Source organism: Tamandua tetradactyla, chromosome 13 (assembly GCF_023851605.1).
Source record: "Tamandua tetradactyla isolate mTamTet1 chromosome 13, mTamTet1.pri, whole genome shotgun sequence".
In the NCBI taxonomy this organism is placed as follows: domain Eukaryota; kingdom Metazoa; phylum Chordata; class Mammalia; order Pilosa; family Myrmecophagidae; genus Tamandua; species Tamandua tetradactyla.
This window is the reverse complement of record NC_135339.1, coordinates 59,160,329-59,178,866: the sequence shown is the minus strand read 5'-3', so window position 1 is coordinate 59,178,866 and position 18,538 is coordinate 59,160,329. Positions and strand designations below refer to the sequence as shown.

The window sequence follows — 18,538 nt, the reverse complement described above, 5'->3', positions numbered from 1 at the left end:
CCTTAGCAACCAGCTCTTCCTAAAAGAAGGGCAAGAAAGTGTGGGCTGTTTAACTCCGCAGATAATGCTAACCCCCTCCTTCACGGCGTGCCCTCTAAAGGAACTGCTGTTGAACAGTGAATTGGACAAAGGGTTAGGCTATCAGAGCCAAAAAGAGAAGCAAGAAGAGAAGCAAATCATCCTTGGGGAAAGGAGCTAACATTTACGAAATGCCTACCATATGCCAAGAACTGTATGTATGTGTCTCCAGTAATCCTCACATTTATCCTATGAGATGAAACATATTAGTTTAATTTCTTACCAACGAAACTGATGCTCAGATAGAATAAGTCATCCAGAGTTGCACAGCTAGTTGAGTGGCAAAAACTGTAATTCAAACCCACAACTGTTGGTCCCAAAGGCTGTTCGCTTAAGCATTAGGCTGTGTGATCTCCAGGTTATCAGCTTTTGAACAAATTATTTAACTGGTTGTTCACTCGGCGTACATTGGTTGGACACCTGCTGTGCGCTGGACCTTGTTCTAGTGGCTTGGAATATATGTCAGTGAGCAACACAGGCAAAGCTTCCAGCCCTGGTGACACAATCAACAGAACGAGTCAAGGAGATGGCATGTTAGAAGGTGATAAGAGCCTTCAGGAGAAAGAGCAGCATATAGAACTGGGGGTGCTGGGATGGGGCAAAATGCCATTTTAAATGGGGGTGGGGGAAAGGATGGGCCTTGCTGAGTAAAGACTTAAAGTAGGCAAGGTATCCTTGAACCTCAATTTTCTCACCTGTAAAATAGGCATACTACTTACCTCACAGGGTTTTTGTGAGTATTAAATGAGAGTCTGTAAAACAGATAACACAGTGCCTGGCACATAGCAAGCCCCTGATATATTAGAAATGTTATTGTTATCATTATTTCATTACGATGACGCAGCAAAGTTCAGGATAGAGCATGGATCTATTGGGTGTCAAAAAGGTGCCTTTGCGTATCCTGCTGCCACCAGGGACACCCGGGAGTCCCAGATGGCCAGAGGCCACTGACAGTGAGTGATAGCTCAGCAGGGCAGAGATGGAAAGACCACAGCTGGTCAGAGGGGATGCAGCAGACCTTCCTGGGGCCTGTGCTGATGGGTTCAGCGGAATCCTCGCACAGTGTCATTCCAAGGAGAATAATCATGAAATAAAACGCACGGAGCAGGAAGGGCAGGGTGGGCTAGACCCCACAGAGCAGAGGTCACGGAGCACCGGTGAGCAGGTCTCAGGGTTCAGCCCTCGGGAATCGCAGAATCCCAGAACACTAGACTCTGGGGACACCCGAGAAGTCATCCTTGGCAGAGGCAGAAACTGCGGTCCAGAAAGGAGCAGGGACGGTCCCGAGGCCGCCAGCCCAGCCGGGGCTCTGCCCCCCCATCCAGCGCTCCTCCCAGCCCACTCTGCCCCCTGCTCCTCAAAAGACAATCGTGCTGAGAACTTGGCCCCAGATCACTCCCAGCCTCTTCCAGGAAACTCAGAGTGTTCAGAAGCAGTTTTATTTATTGATTTGGGGTGTATGGGGGATGGGTGGAAATGCTGGATCTTTCCATTTTGCTGACATGGCAACTGAGTCAGTGCCGGTGCCCGTGCCCGCCACGTGAGCAAAGGAACCGTGGGCTCGGACCTTGGAACACAGAGCTAGGACTTAGGATCTGAGTGAAGACACCTGGTGTGGAGAGGACCCAGCTCAGGTGAGAGGAGGGAGGCAGGGACAGGGTCAGGAAGTGTAGGGTGGGGTGGGAGAGAGAACTGCAGCCCCCTTCCCAGGAAATCCCCACCCAGAACCTCGCCTACCCTACCCTGCCCACCTGCCCCAAGGAAAGCAGTCCGGAGGCCAGGAGTAATTCCTGTAAAGATGGCTCATTCCCTTCTTCATCCTCCTTCTTCATGTGCCCCGGAGCAGCCGTGAACAATTTCATCCCCCAGGACCATCTAAGGCAGCCTCCCATGGAAAAGATCTAAGGGGCAACTTCCGTGTCTCCACCCTGGGCCTCTGGAAGGAGAGGCATGCCCAGGTTCCCAGGACTGGCTCCAATTCTTGTGGGGACCATATCAGAGAGACAAGTTTAGGCCAAAGGGAGGAGGCAAACCCAACACACTCACGGTTTCAGGCTCCCAGACTCAAGATTTACATACCTCGAAGGCAGATGCCGAGAGGAAAAAGCGAGCAGGATTTAGGATTATTTCCTGTGCTCCCAAACCCAGGGAAGCCCTCAGTGCCTCACCCCACCGCTGCAGGTGTCTTCAGTATGCCAGAGTTCCATGTTGTTTCTTAGAGAGCTGATGCAAAAACCCCGTGGCCCTCCCTCCTCTCTTCTATCCATCCTTAAAATTCTCTCTTCACACGGAGACTCTCGCATCAGAAACACCCAGGCTTGAATCCATACCTGCACAAATTCTTTCACCTCTCTGAGACTTGGTTTCTTCATCTACAAACTGGAGGCAGTAATAACAACCTCTTAGAATTGATTGAGATAAAGCATGCTCATCACTCAGCACAATATCCGGATTAATAAAATGTAGGTGTTATTATTAAAATCTGTTCCAGGCCCTTTAACCTCCTAGCTCCACTTCTAGCAGTGCCTGGTTTTGCAATAATGCAGAAGTCATTAACTGGGGTGACTTTAGATCTATAAGAATCCTTCCCAGTAAGAAGCGTCTGTTGTTCAGTGTTACAAATGCAGACCTCATTTGGGGACTGGGTTAGTGCTGTATCGTCCCTTTGAAGAGCTCCGGCCCTGTGTTTAAACTGCACTGGGAAGTTCAGAGCCTATCAGTACCCATCCATTCTCCTGCCTCCCCGGGGTCTGCGGACATCCATCTCAGGCCAGGCCGCCCTCTCACTCATCTCAGATCCGCTCGTCATCTCCCTGTACCCACCCTTTCTGTATCCGTCCATTTATCCAACCATCTATCCACCTGTGGCATTTCACCCTCCAGGGCCTGAGGTCCAGACCTCTTAGGAGAAGCATTCATCCCCAAAAGGATGTGCCCACTTCGGTAGAATAGTGTCCAGGGAGCGTTGGGCAGGGTTTGAGTGGGGCCGGGGGGCGCGCTGCCCCTCCTCTCCTGGAGGCAGAGATCACAGGCGGAACATGAGAACACAGCCAGCCTGAGCAACGCTACTGAAAGCTGCTGCCCGGCCCCAGGGAGGGCCTGGGGTCACTGCCTCTGACCTTTCATTGAGTTATTCTTTGACCACTTGTGGTTTATTTGCATTCTTCGGTGACCACTTACTTACCTGTCTGTCTCTGCCTAAGCTGCCTCCCCAGTGGCCCATTGCCCCAGGAGCCTGAGGATTTCACGGCTGTATCCTTTTGTCCCTTCCTGCCAACCTGTGATGGGCTACGTCTCCCATTCACCTGCCCAGAGCAAGGCACTGGGGCAGGCATTAGGGCAGGGGAAGGGGGTAGTGGAAGTGAGTAAGTCAAGATACCCACCCTCAAAGGGTTCAGGATGAATTGGGGACAGGGAAGAGGACCACAGCCATGATACGGGGTTCTGTAAGCCACGCACAGCGTTTCCCTCCTCCCAGGGCCTCGCTCCATGCTGCTCTCAGATGGGAGCTGATTTCCAATCACTTTTCCATTACAGAAATCAATAACTTGAATTACTCCAAAATAACCAGCCCCTTCATGCCCCAGCAAAGCTAATTTTTCTGTGTCTGCATTTACCCACATGCTTCTCTGTGAGTCTGGAATCTGTCTTTACGAGTCAATCCGAGGAGAATGGAGTCTTTTGTCTGATTGTGGCATATTGTGGCAGAATGAAAGCAGGATTTGGCACCGGAGACTCCAGTCGATTCAAATCTCAGCTCTGACACTCCCTAGCTTAGGGGCCCTTGCCGAGCCACCTAATCCCCTGGGGCTTCCATTTCCTCATCTCTACAGTAATTCAAATGTAACCACCCACCAGGATACTAAAGGACTAGGTGGAATAGCAGCGCACATGAGCATTGCTGGCATATATTAGGGGATCAGCAAACCTTTGGCTACAGATCTGTTTATTCTGTGCGAAAGTCTGAAATTTGGCTATAAATCTCTATCACATGGCCACTGTATAATGAGGTCCCGAGTGCAATAATGACCATCTTCCATTGGAGAAAGGCATTGCCATTTGCAGAAGTGCAGTTCCATCATGCGCTCAGTTTACAAATGACAGCGCTGAGGCCCAGAGCTGTTAAGTGAGTTCCTGAAGGTCACCTGGCTGGCGAGGCCCTTGGACCCCCTTCACACGCTCTCACCTCCTCCAGCATCCCTGACCCGAGGGGAAAGCCCTGCTGTGGGCTTGCCGCACCTGGCATCCGGCAGATGCTGAAACGACAGACCTTTGAGCTGCCCCTTAGAGGAAGATCTGTCTGTCCTCAACACCGTCACTAGAGCCAGCCCCTCTGGAAGTCATGTCAACTCCCGCCCCCACCCCACCCCCAAAGCTGGACTCTGCAAGGAAGGAAAGAAACCGACATCGCCAAGTGCCTACGTCATGCCAGGCACATTCACAGACAGTTTCTCCCTGATTCCTCAAAACCAGTTGTTCTTCACCTTTTGGAGGTCACACACCCCTTAGACAATCTGTTGAAAGCTGTGGACTCTTTTCCCTAGATAAAGGCATATTATTTTGCATACAAGCTCAGGGGGTTCAGGGTTAAGAGCTTCTGGTATAAACCTATAAAGTTTTAGGGCTTTCTTAGATCGCAAGGATACTATTTTTTGGATGCCTGGCCCCTCATTCATCAAAGTATTCCGGCACCCTACAGTCCCCACTGTATGTTTATAACTACATGACAGGCGAGTGAATTGCAGTTGGCTGACATAACGTGACATTTTGTAGATATTTAATAAAGCATTAATTTTAATTTTTTGCTTTCTTTTCCTATTTTGGAGCCAATAATCATTTTTGTAAATTTTATTGAAGTATCTCATACTTCCAGAAAAGTACAGAAAAACACACAAATCATGAGTGTGTCGCTGAATGAATTCTCAAGTGAGCGCAACCCTGTAGCCAGCACCCCAATCAAGAAACAGAACTTCTGGAACACCCAGAAGCCGCCCAGTCACTACCCCACCCCAAGGAGTCTGTATTCTAACTTCTAACACCATAAATTAGCTTTGCCTGTCTTTAAACTTGTTATAAATGGAATCATACAGTTCACACTCAGTATCTGGCTGCTTTCATGAAACCAATAAACTTGATTTGGGTCTCAGACATTTTAGAGGCCTGTGAATTTTTCCAAGGTACTGTCTAAATCAGGGCTTCTTGACCTTGCCTTTGCACTAAAATCACCAGAGGAACTTTTTAAAATCCTGGTGCCCAGGCTGCACCCCAGACCCATTAAATCAAAATCTCTGGAGACAGGACCAGGCATCAGTGGTCCTCAGGCTTCGCCAGGTAACACCAGTGGGGGCCGAAACTGAGAATCACTGGTCTAAACAATTCTGCAAAGGAGGTATCATGATCCCTGTTTTACAGCTGAGGAAACTGAGGCTCCAAGAATCTCCATCACATGCTAATATCATGGAAATGGAGCTCAAATTCGGGTCTGACTTAGAGTCTTGTTCCTAATGCCTTTATCCTCGAGGAAGCAATAGCAAAACCAAAAGCAGAGCTGGGGGTGGAGGGTGCCTCTTGCCAGGGACCCTGTAAGTCCTGCGGTGTTGTGGAGAAGGGAGGCAGGGTTACTAGGGCTGATGAGACCCCGGAGAAAGTCTGGTACCTGGAATGCAGTGCCCAGAGGCTCGCTGCCTGGAGAAACAGTAACACCACTGGACTCTACCTTTGCCCTATGCCTCTGAAGCCTCAGAAGACTTACCAGTTGGGAGCAGTGGCAGTCAGGGAAGTTTCACAACAGCTTAATAGCTTTGCTCCAAGCATCCTTCAGACCCTGAATGCAGTGCACTATTCCACCGCCCGGCGGCGCCTCGAACTTCTGTAAACCCTGTGGCTTTCGCATGCCCTGCCTTTAGCCAAAAGAACTGCTGACAGCAGTGAGGGGGCAGTGTGCAGAGCACCTGGGGGATGCCTGGCCGTCTGGAGCTTTCAGGTGGGACCTGGGCAGAAGACAGCCTGGCCAAGGCAGGAGCAGGGTTCCCCTGTTCTCTGGGTCCTGTTAGGGCCTGTCCGTGGCCAGCACTGGGGATGCAGGAATGTGGCAAGGCTGGACCCAGGAAAGAGGCTACTTCTCCTATAACCAACCCAGCCGAGAACGACAGATAGAGAGAAGGCCCAGCACAGTGAGTCTGGCCCCCCCTCCGCTGCTCTTCACCAGGCAGTCTCAGCGCAGCCCACCCACACCTCATGATGCCTGGGGCTGGATTACCAGCCCTGCCTCAGAGCCCAGGCACAGAACCAAGTCCTTTTCCGAGAACCTGCCAGATCCTAATCCTGGGATGGCTGAGAACCTCCAGCAGCTGAGGGGGTCTCTGAAGCTGAATCGATCACCTTCCCTGCGGTTTGGAGTCAGATTGCCTAGGTTCAAAGCTAAGCTCTGCAACATCCTAGTTGTGTGTCCTTGGGCAAGTTACTTAACGTCCACGGGCCTCAATCCCTTGGGGCAGTAAATTCCATGTGAGAGCCACTCAGGGCCTCGTCCAATCCCCACCCAGGGGCTAGAGCCATTGCTCGCCTGGTCTGATGCAAGATCCTCCAGGAACAGACCCTTGGTCCACAGACCCTTGGTCCTCAGCTGCCCTGCAGCCTCAGGCAACTTCCCGTGAGGGTGCCATCCCCATGGGGTCACAGAGTAAGCCCTGAGTCAGGAAACCTCCGCCCTAAGCATGGCACTGTGATCAGCAACAAATTGTGTGATCTGCAGCAGGTCACTTACCCTCTCTGGGCCTCGGTTCCACCTCTATAAAATGAAGAGGCTTATAGTGATCTTCAAGTTCACTTCCAGCTCTAGCCTATGGCTTTAACAAAGTCTCTGGCACATAATAGGTGCTCAATTAATGTTATTTAATTCCATGGCATCCAAGAGACACCTCTGCTAGGTTTTGATACCCACCTACCTTCTAGTCCTCAGCCATTGACTGACCTGTGTGATCCAGCCCGGCAGGGCCCAATCCAGAATAAGGGCTCTAGAAATTGAGCTGGCTTTCAGTCCTACCTATTCCCCACACACAAGGCTGCATGCACCCCATAAGGTCTTCCAGATAAAGGATCTGGGGCATCTGCCTTCCCACTAGACTGTGAGCTTCAAAAAGACAGGACACATCTTATTCCCTTGTGCTAGGCCCTTTGTCTCCTCTAGAACGGTCAGGTGTCTCAGGCCTGCCTCCTTGGCATGCTCTGGGTGGGCAGTCAAGCATCCCCTCACCGTGATCCAGGGCACGGACAGCCACGGGAGGAAAAGCAGTGCAGAGCCTTGAGCTGGGCAAGTCCTTTTATTCTAAAAAAATAACAAAAGGCCAACCCTTTGCCTGTGTCCAGCCGCCCGACAGGAAACGCTCTGATATGACATGAAGTCCAGCTGCACAGGTGGGCAGGCCAGTCCCGGGGTTGGCGCTATGGTGGAGCCTCCTGGGTTGCAGCCCCTCTGGGGGATCCCTAGACGGGAACTCCTTTGGGGCCTCCGGGACTGGGCCAACCCCTCCCAGCTCTCTGGGCAGGTACCTCCTTCCCACACCTGTTCCAATGTCCAGAAGAGAATCAGGCCCCTCTTTGGTTCCAGAAAGCAAACTGTAGCAGCTGGTTTTTCCAACCCTCTTCTAGCACCTCCTGCTGGCGCCAAGGCAGGCAGCCTCTTTTTGCCCATCTTCAGAGCCCGGGGCCAGGGCTCCTCCCTCCCGCTACACCCCTGGTCCCAGGAGCCAGAGCATCATTGGCCGGACCTTCCTCCCTTTCTTTCAAGGCAGGGAGTCTGCCTTTTCCCTAAGGTCCAAGACAGGCTCACTTAAGTGGCCTTATAAAGCCCAGAGCCTGGGAAGGCCCACAGCGCAGCGTCTGCGGCCCCCTGCCTCGTCACTGGGGGCCCGGGAGGTGGGCACAGAAGGCCCTTGGAAGGTTGGCTCTGCTCTCCTAGAACCCCATCTCTTCTGCTAGAATGTATACAGTAGAGTCAGAAGGGATTTAGGTGGATTTGCAGTAGGGAAGCCAGAAAGCCTCAAGCTGGCTGCCCGAACCGGGGAGGTGAGGGGGCTTAGGACATTTACGTACAGGGGGCCGGGCTGGACCCACACAGGAAAAGAGCCACAGTCCCATCATCTCGCTAAGACAAGCCAGGAGGCAGAGAGGGGCAGTTGCTGCCCTTCCAGCCAAGAGACACCAACAAGAGTACTCACAAGTGTGCACTCACACATGTGTGCACTCACACATGTGTGCACGCACACACACACTCATTCTTGCACAGGTGCAGGTTCTAATCTCAGGACGATGGCTCCGGTTCAGGTGGCCCCAGCGCCTCCATGCTACGTCTTTCCACGACGGCTCTTCCTGCGGGCGGGCTGCCCAGGCCCCTCGGCAATGGCCCAGAGCCCCGCTTGGAGCGCCCCGCCATCAGAGCCGCGTGGTCTGCAAAGGCCCAGGAGCTGGACGCTTCAAGGCAAGGCCAGCGGGTCTTCTGGGCTCTGGGTGGAGAACAGGGAAGCGACAGGACCAGAAGCAGTCAGGGGAGGATGGCTCCCACCGCAGCGCCCAGGGGCTGACCTCTCCCCTCTCCCCAGACCTGGAATTCAGTGCAGGCAGGATCACAGACGGGCAGTGGTCCTGTGGTGCACGGGAAGGAGCAGACACCAGGAGGCAGCTATAGGGAGCAGGGTCCCCAGGGGAGAGATTTCCCTCGACTGAGGCCATTCGGCCCCAAGTCCTGGTGGGCATAGGGTTTGGGGTGAGGAATCATGCAGGATGGGAATTCTCTAGCAACAGGCCTGCCCCCCACCCCCTCTGGGGTGATGGGAGAGGAGCTTCGGATGAAAGGGACTTTCCAAATGATGTCCTCCCACCTCCAGCCTTCCCTGGGAAGGTCTGGCTCGTGGGGCCCGGAACAGCCCTTCAGGAAAGAGCCAGGTCAGGAGGCAGACCCACCCTCCCCAGGAGGCGAGGGGCAGGGGGCAGGGATCGACCACTGGCAGGAAACGCGGGGCCAGGCACCCCTCCCTCCCACCCCCAGCAGCAGGGTGGGCCCAGAGAAGGACTCAGAAGCGGGTGCTCTGGTAGCGCAGCCGCCGCAGGTCTGCGAGGCCTTCACTTCGGCCGTACACCTCCCCGCAGGGACTCTCGGCCAGTCACCGGGCCCCCGCCCCGCCACCCCCGCCGCTGCTGCTGCCGCTGCCGCTACTGCTGCCACTGCTAGAGCTGCCGCTGCTGCACCGGTCCTCGTAGATGGAGATCTCGATCTGGGGGCAGTGGTTAAGGAGAGTCGCCGCCGGCTGACCGAGGCCAGCAGGGAGGCTGGAGGCTGAGCTGGTGCTGCTTACTAGACAGTAAGGTGGGAGGTGGGGGGGCCTGGGGAGCTCACCCACCCAAGCCCACTGTGCTCATTCGCTCATTCAGCCAGCAGAAGTGGAGCCATGCAGGGCGGCCCCTGTGTGGGTGCTGGGCACTCAGCCATGGCCACACCCGAGGATCTCTGCCCTCACCGGGCTTACATTCCAAGGGGGTCTGGCTGCATCCAAAGGTAGCAATGTGCCATGCTGCCACATAAGTATGAGGACTTTGAGGTTCCAAGGTCAAATCCTGACTCACCCACTCACAAATTGGCTGCCTATCATCATCACCTCTATGAAATGGGGATAATAAAAGAATTGTGGGGTTGCTATGAACAATTCCCAGCAGAGAAAAGGGGGTTTGTTTTCTCTTTTCGCCCTCTGTCTCTTGGTATAATTTGTGAACTAATAGTCCTGCTCCCACTGACACGGGGGAGGGGTGAGTACATGGGACCACCCATCTGCCTCTAGCCAGCCGCCCGCTGGGACTGAGAACTTGGGGGAATCACTTCATCCTGGACCTCATCTGTGAAGGGGGGAGGGGTACGTGCCCTACCTCATGGAATTAAATGGGGGCCACACAGACAGCTGGTTATCTACATACCCCCTGAGGGGCAGTTGGAGAACGGACTGTGAGTCCAGCTAGCCTGGGCTTGAGTTCTGGATCAGACAATCATCAGCCATGTGAGTGTGAGTCAGTGTCCTTCTCTCTAAGCGTCACCTGCCTCCTAGGGTTGTTTTGAGAATTGTATGAATTCCAGAGCACTCTGATATGCTATCTGGCATCGCTGTGGGCTGAACAGTGTCACTCTGAAAGATATGTCCAAGTCCTAGTCCCCGGCCTCATTTGGAAATTGGGTCTTTGCAGATTAGTTAACATGAGGTCACATTGGATTCCTGGATTGAGGTGGGCCCTGAATGCAATCCCTGGTGGCCTCATAAGAAGAGACACAGAAACACAATGATGGAGGACGGCTGGGTAAAGATTGAGGTGGAGATGCTGCCACAAGCCAAGGAATGCTGGAAGCCATCAGAAGCCGGAAGAGCCAAGGAAGGATTCTCCCCTAGAGCCGTTGGAGGGAGCATGGCTCTCCTGATGCCTGGATTTTGGACTTCTATCCTCCAGAACTAAAAGAGAATATATTTTAAGACACCCAGTTTGTTGCCCTTTGTTACAGCAGCTCTAGGAAGCTAATATAGGCAGGTATTAAACACTGATTAAATGCAGCTCAATAAATTCAAATCTTGAAATTCACAAATAGCCCCAATACTTATGGAAGAGAATAATGACTGGCAAAGTGAGGAATCCTGTGGGAACCCTGAGCAGAGGTCCCTGGGGTGATCTCCATTGCATGGCAGCTGCACACATGGCCGGACAGGCTGCCCCAGAGACCCCACTGATTGGCAGCTCTGGGCCCTCCCACAGAGCAGCCAGGAAGGATACAACCCTCATCCCACGCTCCACGGGGTCCGTTAGCAGGAGGCCTCGAGGGGCAAAGACCTTCTCATTCTGCTCCTGGATGTACCGGGAGATCTTCTTGAGAACCTGTAAGAAGGGCCGGTTGAGGATGAACATCCAGGATTGAAGCCCTCGGGGAGGGGACACAGGGCAGGTTGGGGGTAGGGGCACCTTCTCATAGTGGGTCTCCATGCAGAGGAAGATGAAGTAGGCCGTGGCACAGGCCAGACAGCCCTCGAGGTAGGAGCTGCCCCCAATCTTCTCGGCCTCCGCATAGAAGCTGTTGAGGGTCTTCACAGTCTCCTCAAAGAGCTGCCGCTCGATCTGGAGGGAGAGAGGAACAGAAAGCCAGCCTAGGTTAGCCTCCCTGGAGTGGGGACAATCACAGGGGCTGGGGGTGGGGTCAGCAATGAGGCCACAGGGGCACTGACTGGATGCCTTGGGAGGGAGGCATGCTGGCATGCAGGCAAGACCAGAGAGGCTGTAGGTGAAGGTGAAGCAGAAAGAGCACTGGATTGGGAGTCAGGAGACCTGGTGTCTGGTCCAGACTTGGCCATCAACTGGCTGTGTGACCTTGGACTAATGGCTTAACCACTCTGGGCCTCAGTTTCCTCATATAAAATGGAAATAAGAATTACTGCTTGGGGAAGATGGCGGCTTAGTAAGACGCGCGGATCTTAGTTTCTTCTCCAGGACACCTACTAGGGGAGTAGAAACGATACAGAAAGCGCCCAAAGCCACAACAGAGATAAAAAAAGACAGCGTACCCCATCCTGGAACGGCTGGCTGGCTGAGAGAAGCAGCTCGGGTGAGATCGCCGAGGCGCGCGGGCCTTACCGGGCGGGGCGGGAAGCGGCCGGAGTTACTCCCTTCCCCCTTCCCGGGCCGGCTGGGAGAATTGGAGAGGCGGTCCCCTGAAACCAAGGCGACTGGCGCCCACACCACGCGCAGCCCCCGGACCAACTGAGAGAATTGGATCGGAAATCCCCAGCCCGCGGAGAACGGTGACGGGTGGGGGAGGCCCCTTCCAAACCCGTGACTCCCGGGAACGTGCACTCTCTCGGGCAGGCCGCTGCCGCTGGCGCCCTCCCGCCACACTTGTTGCCCAGGGCCGACTAGGAAATTCGGACGGGCTCTTTCCCTGGCTGCGGCGACCAGCAACCCTCCCTGCGTTCGGACCGAGGGCCGGCTCAAGCCGCTTCGGCTAGCGAACCCCCAGGACGGCGAGAGTTTTCCAAAGTTTAAGGTCCCACAGCACCTTTTACTGGTGGGACCCACAGACAAACGTGGGCCACGAGCGCCACCTACTGGGCAGGATAAGAAAAACAGAACCCAGAGATTTCACAGAAAAATATAACAACCTTGCTGGGTCCAACACCAAGAGAAATCTGAATAAATGCCCAGACGCCAGCAGCAGAAGATAACTGTCCACGCTCAAAAGATTGAGAATATGGCTCAGTCAAAGGAACAAACCAATAGCTCAAATGAGACACAAGAGCTGAGACAACTAATGCTGAATATACGAACAGAAATGGAAAACCTCTTCAAAAATGAAATCGATAAATTGAGGGAGGACATGAAGAGGACATGGGCTGAACATAAAGAAGAAATAGAAAAACTGAAAAAACAAATCGCAGAACTTATGGAAGTGAAGGATAAAGTAGCAAACATAGAAAAAATAATGGATAGTTACAATGATAGATTTAAAGAGACAGAAGATAGAATTAGTGATTTGGAGGATGGAACATCTGAATTCCAAAAAGAAACAGAAACTATAGGGAAAAGAATGGAGAAATTTGAACAGGGTATCAGGGAACTCAAGGACAATATGAACCGCACAAATATACGTGTTGTGGGTGTCCCAGAAGGAGAAGAGAAGGGAAAAGGAGGAGAAAAACTAATGGAAGAAGTTTTCACTGAAAATTTCCCAACTCTTATGAAAGACCTAAAATTACAGATCCAAGAAGTGCAGCGCACCCCAAAGAGATTAGACCCAAATAGGCGTTCTCCAAGACACTTACTAGTTAGAATGTCAGAGGTCAAAGAGAAAGAGAAGATCTTGAAAGCAGCAAGAGAAAAACAATCCATTACATACAAGGGAAACCCAATAAGACTTTGTGTAGATTTCTCAGCAGAAACCATGGAAGCTAGAAGACAGTGGGATGATATATTTAAAATACTAAAAGAGAAAAACTGCCAACCAAGACTCCTATATCCAGCAAAATTATCCTTCAAAAATGAGGGAGAAATTAAAACATTCTCAGACAAAAAGTCACTGAAAGAATTTGTGACCAAGAGACCAGCTCTGCAAGAAATACTAAAGGGAGCACTAGAGTCAGATACAAAAAGACAGAAGAGAGAGATATGGAAGAGTGTAGAAAGAAGGAAAATCAGATATGATATATATAATACAAAAGGCAAAATGTTAGAGGAAAATATTATCCAAACAGTAATAACACTAAATGTCAATGGACTGAATTCCCCAATCAAAAGACATAGATTGGCAGAATGGATTAAAAAACAGGATCCTTCTATATGCTGTCTACAGGAAACACATCTTAGACCCAAAGATAAACATAGGTTGAAAGTGAAAGGTTGGGAAAAGATATTTCATGCAAATAACAACCAGAAAAGAGCAGGAGTGGCTATACTAATATCCAACAAATTAGACTTCAAATGTAAAACAGTTAAAAGAGACAAAGAAGGACACTATATATTAATAAAAGGAACAATTAAACAAGAAGACATAACAATCATAAATATTTACGCACCGAATCAGAATGCCCCAAAATACGTGAGGAATATACTGCAAACACTGAAAAGGGAAATAGACTCATATACCATAATAGTTGGAGACTTCAACTCACCACTCTCATCAAGGGACAGAACATCTAGACAGAGGATCAACAAAGAAATAGAGAATCTGAATATTACTATAAATGAACTAGACTTAATAGACATTTATAGGACATTACATCCCACAACAGCAGGATACACCTTTTTCTCAAGTGCTCATGGATCATTCTCAAAGATAGACCATATGCTGGGTCACAAAGCAAGTCTTAACAAATTTAAAAAGATTGAAATCATACACAACACTTTCTCGGACCATAAAGGAATGATGTTGGAAATCAATAATAGGCAGAGTGCCAGAAAATTCACAAATACGTGGAGGCTCAACAACACACTCCTAAACAACGACTGGGTCAAAGAAGAAATTGCAAGAGAAATTAGCAAATACCTCGAGGTGAATGAAAATGAAAACACAACATATCAAAACTTATGGGACGCAGCAAAGGCAGTGCTAAGAGGGAAATTTATTGCTCTAAATGCCTATATCAGAAAAGAAGAAAAGGTAAAAATTCAGGAATTAACTATCCATTTGGAAGAACTGGAGAAAGAACAGCAAGCTAACCCCAAAGCAAGCAAAAGGAAAGAAATAACAAAGATTAGAGCACAAATAAATGAAATTGAAAACATGAAAACAATAGAGAAAATCAATAAGGCCAGAAGTTGGTTCTATGAGAAAATCAATAAGATTGATGGGCCCTTAGCAAGATTGACAAAAAGAAGAAGAGAGAGGATGCAAATAAATAAGATCAGAAATGGAAGAGGAGACATAACTACTGACCTCACAGAAATAAAGGAGGTAATAACAGGATACTATGAACAACTTTACGCTAATAAATACAACAATTTAAAGGAAATGGACGGGTTCCTGGAAAGACATGAACAACCAACTTTGACTCAAGAAGACATAGATGACCTCAACAAACCAATCACAAGTAAAGAAATTGAATTAGTCATTCAAAAGCTTCCTAAAAAGAAAAGTCCAGGACCAGATGGCTTCACATGTGAATTCTACCAAACGTTCCAGAAAGAATTAGTACCAATTCTCTTCAAACTCTTCAAAAAAATCGAAGTGGAGGGAAAACTACCTAATTCATTCTATGAAGCCAACATCACCCTCATACCAAAACCAGGCAAAGATATTACAAAAAAAGAAAACTACAGACCAATCTCTCTAATGAATACAGATGCAAAAATCCTCAATAAAATTCTAGCAAATCGTATCCAACAACACATTAAAAGAATTATACATCATGACCAAGTAGGATTCATCCCAGGTATGCAAGGATGGTTCAACATAAGAAAATCAATTAATGTAATACACCATATCAACAAATCAAAGCAGAAAAATCACATGATCATCTCAATTGATGCAGAGAAGGCATTCGACAAGATTCAACATCCTTTCCTGTTGAAAACACTTCAAAAGATAGGAATACAAGGGAACTTCCTTAAAATGATAGAGGGAATATATGAAAAACCCACAGCTAATATCATCCTCAATGGGGAAAAATTGAAAACTTTCCCCCTAAGATCAGGAACAAGACAAGGATGTCCACTATCACCACTATTATTCAACATTGTGTTGGAGGTTCTAGCCAGAGCAATTAGACAAGAAAAAGAAATACAAGGCATCAAAGTTGGAAAGGAAGAAGTAAAACTATCACTGTTTGCAGACGATATGATACTATACGTCAAAAACCCGGAAAAATCCACAGCAAAACTACTAGAGCTAATAAATGTGTACAGCAAAGTAGCAGGCTACAAGATCAACATTCAAAAATCTGTAGCTTTTCTATACACTAGTAATGAACAAGCTGAGGCGGAAATCAAGAAACGAATCCCATTTACAATCGCAACTAAAAGAATAAAATACCTAGGAATAAATTTAACCAAAGAGACAAAAAACCTATATAAAGAAAACTACAAAAAACTGTTAAAAGAAATCACAGAAGACCTAAATAGATGGAAGGGCATACCGTGTTCATGGATTGGAAGACTAAATATAGTTAAGATGTCAATCCTACCTAAATTGATTTACAGATTCAATGCAATACCAATCAAAATCCCAACAACTTATTTTTCAGAAATAGAAAAACCAATAAGCAAATTTATCTGGAAGGGCAGGGTGCCCCGAATTGCTAAAAACATCTTGAGGAAAAAAAACGAAGCTGGAGGTCTCGCGCTGCCTGACTTTAAGGCATACTATGAAGCCACAGTGGTCAAAACAGCATGGTATTGGCATAAAGATAGATATATCGACCAATGGAATCGAATAGAGTGCTCAGATATAGACCCTCTCATCTATGGACATTTGATCTTTGATAAGGCAGTCAAGCCAACTCACCTGGGACAGAGCAGTCTCTTCAATAAATGGTGCCTAGAGAACTGGATATCCATATGCAAAAGAATGAAAAAAGACCCATCTCTCACACCCTATACAAAAGTTAACTCAAAATGGATCAAAGATCTAAACATTAGGTCTAAGACCATAAAACAGATAGAGGAAAATGTTGGGAGATATCTTATGGATCTTACAACTGGAGGTGGTTTTATGGACCTTAAACCTAAAGCAAGAACACTGAAGAAGGAAATAAATAAATGGGAGCTCCTCAAAATTAAACACTTTTGTGCATCAGAGAACTTCATCAAGAAAGTAGAAAGACAGCCTACACAATGGGAGACAATATTTGGAAACGACATATCAGATAAAGGTCTAGTATCCAGAATTTATAAAGAGATTATTCAACTCAACAACAAAAAGACAGCCAACCCAATTACAAAATGGGAAAAAGACTTAAACAGACACCTACCAGAAGAAGAATTACAGATGGCCAAGAGGCACATGAAGAGATGCTCAATGTCCCTGGCCATTAGAGAAATGCAAATCAAAACCACAATGAGATATCATCTCACACCCACCAGAATGGCCATTATCAACAAAACAGAAAATGACAAGTGCTGGAGAGGATGCGGAGAAAGAGGCACACTTATTCACTGTTGGTGGGAATGTCAAAGGGTGCAACCACTGTGGAAGGCAGTTTGGCGGTTCCTCAAAAAGCTGAATATAGAATTGCCATACGACCCAGCAATACCACTGCTAGGTATCTACTCAAAGGACTTAAGGGCAAAGACACAAACGGACATTTGCACACCAATGTTTATAGCAGCGTTATTTACAATTGCAAAGAGATGGAAACAGCCAAAATCTCCATCAACAGAAGAGTGGCTAAACAAACTGTGGTATATACATACGATGGAATATTATGCAGCTTTAAGACAAGATAAACTTGTGAACCATGTAATAACATGGATGGACCTAGAGAATATTATGCTGAGTGAATCCAGCCAAAAACTGAAGGACAAATACTGTATGGTCCCACTGTTGTGAATGGACATTCGAGAATAAACTTGAAATATGTCATTGGTAACAGAGTTCAGCAGGAGTTAGAAACAGGGTAAGACAATGGGTAATTGAAGCTGAAGGGATACAGATTGTGCAACAGGACTAGATACAAAAACTCAAAAATGGACAGCACAATAATACCTAATTGTAAAGTAATCATGTTAAAATACTGAATGAAGCTGCATCTGAGCTATAGGGTTTTTTTTTTGTTTTTGTTTGCTTGTTGATTTGTTTGTTGTTGTTGTTTTTTACTATTACTACTACTTTTATTTCTTTTCTTTATATTAACATTTTATATCTTTTTCTGTTGTGTTGCTAGTTCCTCTAAACTGATGCAAATGTACTAAGAAACAATGATCATGCATCTATGTGATGATGTTAAGAATTACTGAGTGCATATGTAGAATGGTATGATTTCTAAATGTTGTGTTAATTTCTTTTTTTTCTTTCCGTTAATAAAAAAAAAAAAAAAAAAAAAAAAAAAAAAAAAAACTACTAGAGCTAATAAATGAGTACAGCAAAGTAGCAGGTTACAAAATCAACATTCAAAAATCTGTAGCATTTCTATACACTAGTAAGGAACAAGCTGAGGGGGAAATCAAGAAACGAATCCCATTTACAATTGCAACTAAAAGAATAAAATACCTAGGAATAAATTTAACTAAAGAGACAAAAAACCTATATAAAGAAAACTACAAAAAACTGCTAAAAGAAATCACAGAAGACCTAAATAGATGGAAGGGCATACCGTGTTCATGGATTGGAAGACTAAATATAGTTAAGATGTCAATCCTGCCTAAACTGATTTACAGATTCAATGCAATACCAATCAAAATCCCAACAACTTATTTTTCAGAAATAGAAAAACCAATAAGCAAATTTATCTGGAAGGGCAGGGTGCCCCAAATTGCTAAAAACATCTTGAGGAAAAAAAACGAAGCTGGAGGTCTCGCGCTGCCTGACTTTAAGGCATATTATGAAGCCACAGTGGTCAAAACAGCATGGTATTGGCATAAAGATAGATATATCGACCAATGGAATCGAATAGAGTGCTCAGATATAGACCCTCTCATCTATGGACATTTGATCTTTGATAAGGCAGTCAAGCCAACTCACCTGGGACAGAGCAGTCTCTTCAATAAATGGTGCCTAGAGAACTGGATATCCATATGCAAAAGAATGAAAGAAGACCCATCTCTCACACCCTATACAAAAGTTAACTCAAAATGGATCAAAGATCTAAACATTAGGTCTAAGACCATAAAACAGTTAGAGGAAAATGTAGGGAGATATCTTATGGATCTTACAACTGGAGGCGGTTTTATGGACCTTAAACCTAAAGCAAGAGCACTGAAGAAGGAAATAAATAAATGGGAACTCCTC

The 18,538-nt window shown here is 47.7% G+C and overlaps 1 protein-coding gene and 1 long non-coding RNA gene across 13 annotated transcripts in view; both read right to left on the bottom strand.

The window, feature by feature from the left end:
- Nucleotides 1-7,381: 7,381 nt before the first annotated feature.
- Nucleotides 7,382-9,158, bottom strand: LOC143654113 (uncharacterized). The gene is made up of 2 exons (XR_013161671.1): nucleotides 8,681-9,158; nucleotides 7,382-8,582 (listed from the first exon to the last, which is right to left on the bottom strand). It is a non-coding gene; the product is annotated as an uncharacterized LOC143654113 (long non-coding RNA).
- Nucleotides 9,159-9,165: 7 nt separating this feature from the next.
- The window catches only part of GOLGA7B (golgin A7 family member B), a 58,957-nt gene continuing 49,584 nt past the window's right edge, over nucleotides 9,166-18,538 (bottom strand). For all 12 annotated transcript variants that reach the window (XM_077125688.1, XM_077125685.1, XM_077125684.1 and 9 more), the window contains 3 exons: nucleotides 11,071-11,223; nucleotides 10,885-10,986; nucleotides 9,166-9,350 (listed from right to left, as the gene is read on the bottom strand). In XM_077125688.1, the coding sequence (XP_076981803.1) occupies nucleotides 9,240-9,350; nucleotides 10,885-10,986; nucleotides 11,071-11,223 (366 nt within the window). In that variant the 3' untranslated portion in view covers nucleotides 9,166-9,239. The remainder of the gene's footprint in view (nucleotides 9,351-10,884; nucleotides 10,987-11,070; nucleotides 11,224-18,538) is intronic.